We start from the raw sequence: 14,284 nt of genomic DNA on the forward strand, positions 1-14,284 counted from the left end.
TTTTTTTTTTTTTTTTTTTTTTTTTTTAATTGAGACAGAGTGTTGCTCTGTCAACCCAGGCTGGAGTGCAGTGGCCAGATCTCAGCTCACTGCAAGCTCTGCCTCCCGGGTTCACGCCATTCTCCTGCCTCAGCCTCCCGAGTAGCTGGGACTACAGGCGCCTGCCACCTTGCCCGGCTAGTTTTTTGTATTTTTTAGTAGAGACGGGGTTTCACCGTGTTAGCCAGGATGGTCTCGATCTCCTGACCTCGTGATCCGCCTGTCTCGGCCTCCCAAAGTGCTGGGATTACAGGCTTGAGCCACCGCGCCCGGCCAAAAGAAAGTCTTAAATACCTCCTCTTTATATTCTGAAATTTCATCTGTATATATCTTATTGTGAAGTATTCTTTATTATTCATTGTTCAGCATTAGGTGAACCTTCTTATACTAAAAATGGGTCCTTTAGCTGGGAAGTTTGCTTCTGTTCCTTTTTTTTTTTTTTTTTTTGTAAGAAACCTCACCTGGATTTTGTTCCTATTTTAAAATTTATTTATTCTCCTCCTCTTTATTATTTATTTATTTATTTTTGAGACGGAGTTTCGCTCTTATGGCCCAGGCTGGAGTGCAGTGGCGCGATCTCAGCTCACTGCAACCTCTGCCTCCCGGGTTCATTCGATTCTCCTGCCTCAGCTTCCCTAGTAGCTGGGATTATAGGCATGTGCCACCACGCCTGGCTAATTTTGTATATTTAATAGAGACAGGGTTTCTCCATATTGGTCAGACTGGTCTCAAACTCCTAACCTCAGGCGATCTGCCTGCCTTGTCCTCCCAAAGTGCTGGGATTACAGGCGTGAACCACTGCACCTGGCCATCTTATCCATTTAATTTAAAAATATGGATTAAATGCTTTAGCTAATGGAAATTTTTGTCATTTCAGTGTTAATAAATACGTTGTACCGTATGATTAACCTCTCATACTACTTAAATATGGAAAGCTGTGTTTTCTTTTTTTTTTTTTTTTGAGACAGAGTCTCAGTCTGTTTCCCAGGCTGGAGTGCAGTGGTGCTGTCTTGGCTGACTGCAACCTCTGCCTCCCTGGTTCAAGCAATTCTCTGCCTCGGCCTCCCGCGTAGCTGGGATTACAGGCACCCACCACCACGCCCATCTGATTTTTGTATTTTTAGTAGAGACGGGGTTTCATCATTTTGGCCAGGCTGGTCTTGAACTTCTGACCTCATGATCCACCCGCCTCCACCTCCCAAAGTGCTGGAATTACAGGCGTGAGCCACCATGCCCAGCCTAGAAAGCTGTGTTTTCTAATTGAATGTGTTTTCCAGTGGGTATGTCCTATTAACAGATTTTAATCTCCTCATTATGTACAAGTCAACGAAAGCAATAACCTGTGGGTGCTTGAGATAGAAGTTACCTGTGAGGCTGAATCTCTGTAAGAGAAGGCACTTGTGCAGTGAAGGCGAGCAGTGTAGAGGGATGGCATGTCTGGTTACTAACAGTCTCAAAACTCTGGTTTTTCTGAGCATCCCTATGCCCTTGAATGTCTGGAAAACCACTTCCCATTGGAAATTTGTTGGCCACAAAGAATGCCATTGTACATGGCTCTGTTCTCAGAATTGACTACTACCAGTGATACTGTCTTTTTCTCAAAAAATCTTCAAAGAAGGTTTTCCTAGGTATACCATGAGGCAGAACATAATGTTGGTATGTTTTTCAGTGAATCCACACAAATCTATTTTCAGATGGATCTTATGCTTGTGGTGTTTAGGTCACTTTGGAGTATTTATTTTTTTCTATTAGGTTTATGTTGATGGGCAAATTTGAGAAGCTAAGTTTTAGAGAAACTGCCCAGATCTCCATTCTACTATAAAGCAACCAGTAATAATAACTTGTTTGTATATTGTTTATTTAACAGTTGACAAATTATTTTTTATACTCTTTCTGTTTTGTTTTGTTTTTTTCTGTTTTGAAACAGGGTCTCACTCTGTCACCCAGGCTAGAAGGCAGTGATGTTATCATCGCTCCTTGCAACCTTGACCTTCTAGGCTCAAACAGTCCTCCCGCTTCAGCTTCCCAAGTAGCTGGGACTACAGGCACGTTCCACCATGCCCGGCTAATTTTTTGTTTTTTTTAATTTTTTAGAGATGTGGTCTTGCTCTGTTGCCCAGGCTGGTCTGGAACTGCTAGCCTTAAGCAGTTCTTCCGCCTTGGCCTCCAAAAGTGCTGGGATTATAGGCTGAGCTGCCATGTGCAGCCCTCTTTCTTTTTAACTTTAATACTTTTAGCAATATTCTCCTTGATCTGAGTGACTGGAACTACATTATGTATACAATCTAAATTCTAAGACTAGAGTTAGATAGTATTAAAGGACAGGTCCTTATTGACATCGGAGGGCCAAGTGTACACTTCCTTATTGAGACTGAATGAAGTTCAGGCTAGGTTGTGCATCACCACTTGATACTAGACTTGGTTTTTAAACTGCCTCTTCTCAGCTAAAGTTTCTTAAGCTTGTTAGACATTAAACTGAGGTATGTGGCCATGCAATTCAAATCAGCCTTAGTCTTACTTTAAAAGGGAGTAGTTATTGTTTCTTGACCTCTGTCAGACAAGAGGAGCTGCATTTTGATGATAGTGTAGACTTTGTATTACAGAACTAATTATGTAATAAAAGCTTTGTACATGTTTGTTGAATTAAATAATCAGGACCTCGGTAATTTTCTCTTTCATCATCTTAAGCAATCCAGTTATCTTATGAACAACTTCTTCTGGTTTATTCATTGATATAAAATTATTACCCTAAATGGTCAAGAAAAGACTAGAATCCAGGATGATTGTTCCAGAGCTTTGTGTTCAGTCCACCAGGTCAGTTTCTACCTGTGTCACCAAATGTGGTGGAGATGAGCTTGCTGAATTAATTAAGCACCATGTAAACGTTAAACCACAAGAAGAAAAGAGTGTGAAGTCTCCGGGGTACAGCAGGAGTATTTTATTATCTTCCGTCTTTGCTGGCTTATATTACAAAGAGGGTGGAGATATACATTTTATCTCTCTGCGAGTAAACTTCTTGAAGGCAGGAGTAAAATCTATTCAAGTTTATAATCTTTTTTTTTTTTAACTTTTTATCTGGAAATAATTTTAAACTTGAAGAAAAGTTACAAGAACAATACAAGATAACTTTTACTCTGATACCCAGATTCACCAGTTGTCACATACTTCACTGTTTATTTCCTATAAAAAGGACATTCTCAGATCGAACTCAAGAAAGTTACATTTTGAAACAGTACCGTTATGTAATATTCCGTATTTTATATAGTCCATGCTTCATTTTCACGTATTACCCGGTAATGTCCTTTATAGCAGGTGTTTTCCTAGTCCAGGATCATGTGTTGGGTTTTGTTGTATGTCTCTTTATCCCCCCTTGATCTGGAACAATCCTCTGCTTTTCTTTGTCCTCCATGACATTGATATTTTTGAAGACTACAGCACAGGTAAGTTGTAGACAGCTTTGTATTCTTGGCCCAGGAAACAACCAAAGAAAGTTTTTAAAAAGTACTTATTGAAAAACTTGGGGGCTAGGCGCGGTGGTTCACACCTATAATCCCAGGACTTTGGGAGGCTGAGGCAGGTGGATCACCTGAGGTCAGGAGTTCAAGACCAGCCTTGCCAACATGGTGAAACCCCACCTCTACTAAAAATACAAAAATTACCCAGGTGTGGTGGCGCCCACCTGTAATGCCAGCTACGTGGGAGACTGAAGCAGTAGAATCGCTTGAACCCAGGAGGCAGAGGTTGCAGTGAGTGGAGAGATCATGCCACTGCACTCCAGCCTGGGCAACAAGAGCAAAACTCCGTCTCAAAAAAAAAAAAAAGAAAAATCTTGGGGAGGGTAACTTTCATTGAAAAGGTTCAGTATTAGGGCTGGGCACTGTGGCTCACGCCTGTAATCCCACCCAGCACTTTGGGAGGCCAAGGCCGGCAGATCACCTGAGGTCAGGAGTTCAAGACCAGCCTGGCCAACATGGTGAAACTGCGTCTCTACTAAATGTACAAAAAACTAGCCAGGTGTGATCTCAGGTGCCTGTAATCCCAGCTACTTGGGAGACTGAGGCAGGAAAATTGCTTGAACCTGGGAAGTGGAGGTGGCAACGAGCCAAGACCGTGCTGTTGCATTCCAGCTTGGGTGACTGAGCAAGACTCTGTCTCAAAAAAAAGTTCAATATAGGAAAGAAATGTGGTTTTTAGAAAAATAACACTTTGACTCAGACTTAGATTTAAATCACAGTTCTGCTACTTAGGAGTAGTGTGGCTTTGGGTAAGTTACTTTATCTTCCTGACTCTCAATTTCCTCAGCTCTAAAAGGGTATACATAAAACATGGGCATGAAGAAATGAGATAATGTATGTAAACAGTTAGAGCAGCACATGATGTGTATGCAATGAATGGTAGCTGATAATATTTGCTTTGGTATAACCTCACCTGAGTCATGTGAGGATGACTGCTCATGTCATGTTTGAGGGTTAAATACTTCTGTAGTCCTAGTCCACAGAAAATGGAAATGGAGAAAAAGCCAGAGTCAGAACAAGGAATCAATTGGTTGTCACATTCTTTCCTTGCATGTAAATAGCACCTAAGAATTCCTTGCATTTTGTAAGTGCCTAAAAATCTTAACAAGGATATGGAGACCCCTCTAAGTGTTTGTCCCCATATTCAAGTTCTGCAGTATTTGATACTTTCCATTTGCTGTTCACTTTCCAAACTTAATAACTAGGTACGAAATGCTAATGTTCAAGGAATCATTTACTAAGGGACAGATTAGTATTTGTCCATCATTTGGCTTATTGACGTAACCTGTGTGCTGAATTCACTGGAATGTGGCAAAGTCAAATCTGGCTCCTTCCACTACTGAGTTGTTGCAAGAAACACTTGGCAGCTATTAAAGTGCTATTCTTTGCAGTTATTTGGTATAATTTGCCGCAGAAGTAAATTCCAGGAGGTAATATTCTTGCTAGGTTACACTCCTGACTTAGGGAGTTCATGCTAAGGGCAATGATCTCTATCTAACTCAAGGTGATTCTCTTGGCAGCCGGGAAGATTTCCAGAGGATTCCAGAACTTGCCATCAACCCATTGGGGGACCGGATCATCAATGCCTTCTTTCCAGAGGGGTGAGTCAGTACAGTTGTTGGACTTCCTTCCTGAGGTTATCACAACCTAAATTATTTGCTAATCTGGAATAGTGATATTGATTGTGCCATCTCAGACTGTGATACCCCCTGATTATATTGGGCATTTCTAATTTTGTCATTTCTAGAATATCTCTTCTATTCTACCCTCCTGTGTGTTTTAAACTTCAAATTGATATATGAGCCTATCTTCAAAATTCTGTCTTTATGCTTATCATTGATATAAAACTAGACTTTTAAAAAATGTTTATTTGGAAGTAATTTCAAATTTACAAGAAAGTTGCAAAAGTTAAAAGTAATTCAAAGAATACTTGTATATCTATTGCCCTGATGCATCTATTGTTATATTGTTAACATTTTGCCTCATTTGTGTGCTGTCTCTCTTAGTAGCAACCCATTAAAATATAATGCAAGCCACACACATAGTTTTACATTTTCTAGTAACCACATTTCTCTACTAAAAAAATACAAAAAACTAGCCGGGCGAGGTGGCGGGCGCCTGTAGTCCCAGCTACTCGGGAGGCTGAGGCAGGAGAATGGCGTAAACCCGGGAGGTGGAGCTTGCAGTGAGCTGAGATCCGGCCACTGCACTCCAGTCTGGGCGACAGAGCGAGACTCCGTCTCAAAAAAAAAAAAAAAAAAAAAAAAAGTAAAAATAAGTTGGCCGGGCGTGGTGGCTCACGCCTGTAATCCCAGCACTTTGGGAGGCCAAGGCAGGCGGATCACAAGGTCAGGAGATCGAGACCATCCTGGCTAACATGGTGAAACCTCGTCTCTACTAAAAATACAAAAAATTAGCCAGGTGTAGTGGTGGGCGCCTGTAGTCCCAGCTACTCAGGAGGCTGAGGCAGGAGAATAGCGTGAACCTGGGAGGCGGAGCTTGCAGTGAGCTGAGATGGTGCCACTGCCCTCTAGCCTGGGTGACGGAGCAAGACTACGTCTCAAAAAAAAAAAAAAAAAAAAGGTAAAAATAAGTTAACTTTGGTAATATATATTTTATTTAATATATTAAAAATATTATTTCAGGCCAGGTGTGGTAGCTCACGCCTGTAATGCCAGCACTTTGGGAGGCCGAGGCAGGCAGATCACGAGGTCAGGAGATCGAGACCATCCTGGCTAACATGGTGAAACCCCGTCTCTACTAAAAATACAAAAAATTAGCCGGGCATGGTGGCGGGCACTTGTAGTCCCAACTACTCAGGAGGCTGAGGCAGGAGAATGGCGTGAACCTGGGAGGCAGAGCTTGCAGTAAGCCGAGATCGCGCCGCTGCACTCCAGCCTGGGCGACAGAGTGAGACTCTGTCTCAAAAAAATATATATATGTATATATACACATACAATTTCAATATATAATCAATATTAAAAATAACTGAGATACTTTACTTTTTTTGTTTTGTTTTGTTTTTGTTTTGAGACAGAGTCTTGCTCGGTGCCCACGTTGGAGTGCAGTGGTGCCATCTCGGCTCACTGCCACCTCCGCCTCCCAGGTTCAAGCGATTCTCCAGCCTCAGCCTCCAAGGTAGCTGAGATTACAGCCTCATGCCACCATACCCGGCTAATTTTTGTATTTTTAGTAGAGACAGGGTTTCACCATGTTGGCCAGGCTGGTCTTGAGCTCCTGACCTCAGGTGATCAGCCTGCCTCAGCCTCCCAAAGTGCTGGGATTACTGGCGTGAGCCGCCACGCCCAGCCTACATTTTTTCATAGTAAATTTTTGAAATCCAGCGTGTAATTTACACTTAAACACATATCAGGTCAGACTGACCATGTTTCCAGTGCACATAACCAGATGTGACAAGTGACTGCAATATTGAACAGCGCAGCTTATGTACCCGTGCTTGCTCTACAGACCCTCTCTTGCAGACACTTTTTCCCTCTCTCTTTCCCCCTCTTTCTACCTACACATACTGTATGTGTGCGTGTATATACATACATACATGCATGTACGTACATACATACACATATATACATGTAGGTATATACACATATATACTTATGTAATTTTTTTGTGTATGCGTGTTCACATAATTGTATTTCTGAAGTATTTCAGGGTAAGTTGCATAGTTATGAGGCTTTACCTCTGAATGCACCAGTGTGTGTTTGCTAAGAATAGGGACATTCTTTTACATATCCATAGTATAGTTTCTACTTCAGTAAACTTACATTGATACAATCCTCTTATCTAATCTATTACTCTGTTGTATTAACATATTATCTAGTTTATTCTAATTTATATTCATATTCCAATTTTGTCATCTAATAATCTGTTTTCTAGCACTTCCCCACCTCCGGTACAGGATCTAGTCTGGGTCAGTTGTCATGTCTCTTTAGCCTCCTTTAATCTGGAACATTTCCCCAGCCTTTATTTTACTTTTGTGATACTGAATAAACATATAGTTCTCATAACACACACACTTTGTAAAGTAGATTGTTTTTAATGTGGGGTTTTCTAGTGTGAAACTAGTCTTTTGATATGCTTCACTACCTAATACGCTGCTTTCAGAGTAGTGAGTAAATATTTACTGATTCGATTAGGTGCCTTTTCATCAATAAAGCTTACATATAAGCTTGTTTTAAGTAATTTCCTAAACAATCTATTCCTAGTTCATATGGATAGTCTATGACCTACAGGACTTCAAAATATTATATGGGTGCCAGTTTTTAATGAGACTGTCAATGAGGATACTGTCAGATAAAATGCCTGGAGGAAATTTTAGAACTCTAAATTGAGAGCAAAGGAATTTGCTAGTTGAGAGGGTTGGGCATTCAGTAAATGTGAGTGAAAGTCAGAAGGCGAATGAGGTCGGGCAGTTAGTTCCTGTAAAGACGGGAATCAAATCATGTTGACTACAAGGAATCTTATGCCCTCCTTCATTTTTCGCTTTCTCTCTCCTTGAACTGCCCTGTTTGTTTCAGGTGTGGTTTGTATGCTGAATTCTTCCTTTTTTCTGCTTCCTCTTTTACCCCTGCAAAGCATTGAACCCTATCCAGAGATAACTTTCACAGCTATGCTTTGTATCCAAACCTTTTGCAATGAAAAGTAAACCCAGGAGAGTCACTTTGCCAACTTTTTTTCAGAATTCTTTAGTCACCATTGATTACTTGAAGAAGCAGCTTGTGGGAAGCTGTTTTGTAAAGCTAAACTACATTTGCTGTGACTACAGTATCACCTGTCATTCTGTCCACGAATCTACTGCTAAGGAAATGGGACAGAGTGCATATGAGGAAGTGGAGGGCTGTACTGGGCTGCACTGCTTGGCTCTTAGCAAGCTGTGACTGCTTCTTGCGCTAATCATATAGATGTATTTGGCTTCTGGGTTTTTCTTTCTTCCCTAGGCATATGCACATGGGGGCTTTTTTTTTTTTTTAAAGAGTGAGATTTGAAAGTGGACTATGTGTATTTAATTCCCTTTTACCCAGAAACTTTATGCTAGCAATAATCATTAATGTGTTTTTTCTAGCATATGATTTAAATTTTACTCCACGTTACTTGATTCCTCAGATCTGACATTTTTTACCAGATCCTGGTCCATCAGCAGTATAGATACATTGAAGAACCAAAAGGTCATTCTTATTTTTGCTTTGTTTTGTTTTGTTTGTTTTTTTGAGACGGAGTCTCCCTCTATCGCCCAGGCTGGCGTGCAGTGGCGTGATCTTGGCTCACTGCAACCTCTGCCTCCTGGGTTCAAGCGATTCTTCTGCCTCAGCCTCGCCAAGTAGCTGGGACTACAGGCGCACACCACCATGCCCGGCTAAGTAGAGACGAGGTTTCACCATGTAGACCAGGCTGGTCTCAAACTCTTGACCTCAGGTGATCCGCCTGCCTCGGCCTCCCAAAGTGCTGGGATTACAGGCATGAGCCACCGCGCCCAGCCAAGGTCATTCTTTTGAGTGCAGATGGCACACAGGCTAGCCTTTGAACTCTGCCTTTAGAAGGCCTTATAAACTGAGTGTCTATAGAGCACAGAAGAGACGCTACATACCTCAGCTGTTTGGTGGGTTACAGAGTGGGTTTTTTTTTAGGTAACCACAGGAACCAGGCCATCTGCCTTAGATAAATAAATGATATTATGTCACATGGGGCATTCTTTTTTAATATTAAAGAACATTCTTCATTCAAATTTTGAGAATTATTTCTTACAGGGTAGTTGATTAGCCTGTGGCACAATAAAAAGATTTTCTCTAAGCTTAAGTACCAAGAAGGCTTTATACACAAGAAGTCTAGGTCTTTCAAATCTTTTTTTTTTTTTTTTTTGAGACGGAGTCTCACCCTGTCGCCCAGGCTGGAGTGCAGTGGTGTGATCTGGGCTCACTGCAAGCTCTGCCTCCTGGGTTCACGCCATTCTTCTGCCTCAGCCTCCCGAGTAGCTGGGACTACAGGCGCCCGCCACCACGCCCAGTTAATTTTTTGTATTTTTAGTAGAGGCAGGGTTTCACTGTGTTAGTCAGGATGGTCTCCTGACCTTGTGATCCACCCGCCTCGGCCTCCCAAAGTGCTGGAATTACAGGCGTGAGCCACCACGCCCGGCAAAATCATTCTTTTTTGAGACAGAATCTCCCTCTGTCACCCAGGCTGGAGTGTAGTGGTGCAATCTTGTCTCATTGCAACCTCCGTCTCTGGTTCAAGCAATTCTTGTGCCTCAGGCTCTTGAGTAGTTGGGATTATAGGCCCCAGCTAATTTTTGTGTTTTTAGTAGAGACGGGGTTTCACCATGTTGGCCAGGCTGGTCTTGAACTCCTGACTTCAGGTGATCCACCCTCTGTGGCCTCTCAGAGTGCTGGGATTATAGACGTGAGCCACTGTGCCCTGCCTAAAAGATTATTTAGAGAAAAAATATCCAATTATGAGGGAAAAATAAAATCATAATGTGTCCACAGAATTATGCATATGTTTTAAATGTTTCAAAGTATTTATATTGATTGGAGAAATGCTTAAAAGTTAAAAGAAGGCAGGATACTAAATTACATAATACAGTTATCTAAAAAGCATAGAAAAGTTACTAGAAGAAAATGCATTCATATATATATGGGGGAGTCTTGCACCGTCACCCAGGCTGGAGTATAGTGGCACAGTCTCGGCTCACGCAACCTCTGCCCCCTGTGTTCAAGTGATTCTCCCACCTCAGCCTCCCAAATAACTGGGAGTATAAGCGTGAGCCACGGCGCCTGGCTGACTGATTGATTGGTTGATTGATTCCCTCTTTCCTTCCTTCCTTCTTTCCTTCCTTCCTTCCTTCCTTCCCTCCCTCCCTCCCTCCCTCTCTCCTTCCCTCCCTTCCTTTTCTTTTCCTTTTCCTTCCTTTTTCTTTCCCTTTCCTTTCCTTTCCTTTTCTTTCTTTTTTTTTTTTTTTTTGACATAGTCTTGCTCTGTCACCCAGGCTGGAGTGCAGTGGTGCAGTCTTGGCTCACTGCAGCCTCTGCCTCCCAGTTTCAAGTGATTCTCCTGCTTCACCCTCCCGAGTAGCTGGGATTAGAGGCACCCACTACCACGCCCAGCTAATTTTTTTGTATTTTTAGTAGAGACAGGGTTTTACCATGTTGGCCAGGCTGGTCTCAACTTCTGGCCTCAAGTGATCTGCCTGCCTCAGCCTCCCAAAGTGTTAGGATTACAGGCGTGAGGCACTGTGCCCAGCCAGAAAATATATTTATATTAACTATGGTTGTAATTGGTAGAACTTGGATCAGTGTTTTTCTATCTACTTCTCTTTTTTCCACATTTTCAAAGATATTTTTGCTTTTATAATTAAATAAACTTGGCCAGGCATGGTGGCTCACGCCTGTAATCCTAGTACTTTGGGAGGCCGAGATCACGAGGCAGATCACGAGATCAGGAGATCGAGACTATCCTGGCTAACATGGTGAAACCCCATCTCTACTAAAAATACAAAAAATTAGGTTGGGCACACACCTGTAATCCCAGCACTTTGAGAGGCCGAGGTGGGCGGATCACCTGAGGTCGGGAGTTCGAGACTAGCCTGACCAACATGGAGAAACCATGTCTCTACTAAAAATACAAAATTAGCCAAACGTGGTGACGCATGCCTGTAATCCCAGCTACTCGCAAGGCTGAGGTAGGAGAATTGCTTGAACCAGGGAGGCGGAGGTTGCAGTGAGCTGAGATCGTGCCATTGCATTCCAACCTGGGCAACAAGAGCGAAACTCCTTCTCAAAAAAAAAAGAAAAAGAAAAAAAAAATTGGCCAGGCGTGTTGGCATGCACCTGTAGTCCCAGCTAACTCGGGAGGCTAAGGCAGGAGAATTGCTTGAATCCGGGAGGCAGAGATGAGCTGAGATAGTGCCACTGCAGTCCAGTCTGGGCGACAGAGTGAGACTCTGTCTCGAAATAAATAAATAAATATATAAATAAATACATAAATTAAAAATTAAATAAACTTTATTTTAAAAGCAGCCTTTCCATAATGTGCCTTAATTTTAAAATATCCCTTGGTATACATTACTGCAGGGGAGATGTGGGAGGTGGTTGAGGAGTCACTGGGTTGAAATGACTTAACAGAGTTCAAAGCAAAGAGTTCAAGTTTTGGCTCTCTTGTATGGTGCTGGCACTACTCTACATTCGTTTTTTGGAAAAGAGATGCAAGTAAATTCAATAGATAACTGTAACCCTGGTAAGTCCTGTTACCTAACTCTGGTTAAATCATTTATCAAGTGGGAGTAGTAGTGGGAGTAATAGCACCTGCCTTACAAGGTTGGGGTGAGGCTTAAATGATATGGTACTGTGAGCCCCGAAGTACCGTGCACATGGAAAGAAACCTCATTAAATGAACTTTCAGGCTACCGTAGCTAAAGCTTTTGCCAGTATATTTAATTTGTAAGAAATAATCACCGTGATTGACTTGGTGTTCTGTTTGGTATATTTCACAATCAGAGAGGACCAGGTAAACTTCCGTGGATTCATGCGAACTTTGGCTCATTTCCGCCCCATTGAGGATAATGAAAAGAGCAAAGATGTGAATGGACCCGAACCACTCAACAGCCGAAGCAACAAACTGCACTGTAAGGAGCTAAAGTCTTCTGGCTTAAAATACTTGCTTTTCATTTCTTAAAAGTCATGTATGTACTCACTCATTATTTGAACAAGCATTTACAAGAGCATACTGGTTAAGACCTCAGACTCTGGAGCTAAACTGGCCAAGATTAAATACTAGTCTACTCTTTTTTGGCCGTGTGACTTTGGGCAAGGCACTTAACCTCTTTGGGCTTCACTTTTCTCTTCTGTCAAATAGGATTCTAAGGGGTTCCGCACTGGATTGTTGTGAGGATTAAATGAGTTAATAAATGTCAAGTGCTTCAAATAGTGCCTGGCATATACTAGGTACTTAATAAGTGTTACCTGGTATCATTGTAATTCATTGAGCACCTACTATGAGTAGGTGTGGAGGTGTGCCAGGCACTGTGTTAAGTGCTAGCGTGGCAATAGTGAACAAGATCCAGGCCCCACCTTTAAGGAATAATGACAATCCTCAACTCATCTTAGAATTTGATAGACACTGGATATGACTTAAGTAGTGGGGGACAGCTGGATATAGTGCAAGATTTAATTTTTATACCCATGTCTCATGCCCCTTTTCCTTTAATACTTGTTTGCTTTCCCTTCTGCCCTTACTGGTTCATGTATAATATTGCCCAATTCCTTACAACACTTCTCCAGGAAAATGAAATTAAAGTTCTCTTTTTATTCAATACAAGTTGAAATTGCAGTTGTATTAAAACTGACTGAAGGCTGAGCGCAGTGACTCATGCCTGTAATCCCAGCACTTTGGGAGGCCAAAGTAGGTGGATCACTTGAGCCCAGGAGTTTGAGACCAGCCTGGGCAACATGGTGAAACACTGTCTCTAATAAAAATACAAAAATTAGCCAGGTGTGGTGGCATGCACCTGTGGTCCCAGGTACTTGGGAGGCTGAGGTGGGAGAATTGCTTGAGCCTGAGAGGTCGAGACTGCAGTGAACCATGATGGCACCACTGCACTTCAAGCTAGGTGACAGAAACTCTGTCTCAACAAAGAAAAGAAAACAAAACAAAATCTTCCAAATAGCAGTAGTGGATTTGGGCGTTACTTGGTGTCTTAGGATGCCTTTAGCTGACTCAGCTGGCTTAAACAATAAGGAAATATATTAGCTCACTTTACAAGTCAGGTTAGGCCAGCAGGAGGGTTGATTCTGTTTCAAGCACTAGGGATTTTTCTCTTTACTCCGCCATCCTCATAGTCTGTTTTATCCTAAGGTATTTTGGTCACATGACAGCTCTCAGTTGTTAACAGGGCTTTTTTTTTTTTCTTGTTCACATCTGGCAGTAGAGGAAGAGAGATATATATAGAGAGAGATCGAGACTGAAATTGAGCAACACTCCTCCCAAGCATGGAATGTAAGTCCTTCCCCTCACTTTGATAAGTCAGTTTAGATCAGGAGAGTGCCGAGTGCCGAGGAGACTAGGCTAATGAGATTCCCCTCCTGATGCTGTGGTTGGGGTTCTGCTAGGGAAGAAGGTTGGAATGCCACAGAAATGGCAAACTTCAGGATGAGATAGAATAATAACACAGTGCTATGTAGGTTATGCTTGGTTTTATTTTGTTTTTGCTTAATTTTTTGAGATAGGGTCTCACTCTGTCACCCAGGCTGAGTGCAGTGGTGTGATCACGGTTCACTATGGCCTTGACTTTCCTGGCTCAAGTGATCCTTTTGCCTCAGCCTCTCAAGTTGCTGGGACCACAGGCGTGTGCCCTACACCCAGCTAATTTTTTATTTTCTAATTTTTTCTAGGGATAGGGTCTCACTATGTTGTCCAGACTGGTCTCGAAATCTTGGACACGAGCAATCATCCCACCTTGGCCTCCTGAAGTGCTGGGATTACAGGCATGAGCCTCCATACCCAGCCTGTTTTTTTTCATTACATACTTTAGTCTTGGCTGTAGGATTAACTTTTATAGGAAACTAAAAATTAATTAGAATTCTGTTGCAGTCTAGGTGTAGGGATCACATTCATGTAATTAGACCAGTAAAACCAAAGCTATTCTAAGGCCAAAGAAAAGACTAGAAGAGTCCAAGAAGTCCTCAGTTTCTATCTAAATGTGTTGCTTCTCTTTGAAGTTCCCA

General features: G+C 42.1%; 1 protein-coding gene across 1 annotated transcript in view; it reads left to right on the plus strand.

Moving 5' to 3' along the window:
- CHP1 (calcineurin like EF-hand protein 1) overlaps window positions 1-14,284 on the plus strand; it is a 49,814-nt gene that overhangs the window by 20,344 nt on the left and 15,186 nt on the right. The window contains exons 3-4 of the mRNA XM_025389603.1: window positions 5,075-5,155; window positions 12,059-12,186. Coding sequence (XP_025245388.1) covers window positions 5,075-5,155; window positions 12,059-12,186 — 209 coding nt within the window. The remainder of the gene's footprint in view (window positions 1-5,074; window positions 5,156-12,058; window positions 12,187-14,284) is intronic.

Source organism: Theropithecus gelada, chromosome 7a (genome assembly GCF_003255815.1).
Source record: "Theropithecus gelada isolate Dixy chromosome 7a, Tgel_1.0, whole genome shotgun sequence".
Taxonomy (NCBI): Eukaryota; Metazoa; Chordata; class Mammalia; order Primates; family Cercopithecidae; genus Theropithecus; species Theropithecus gelada.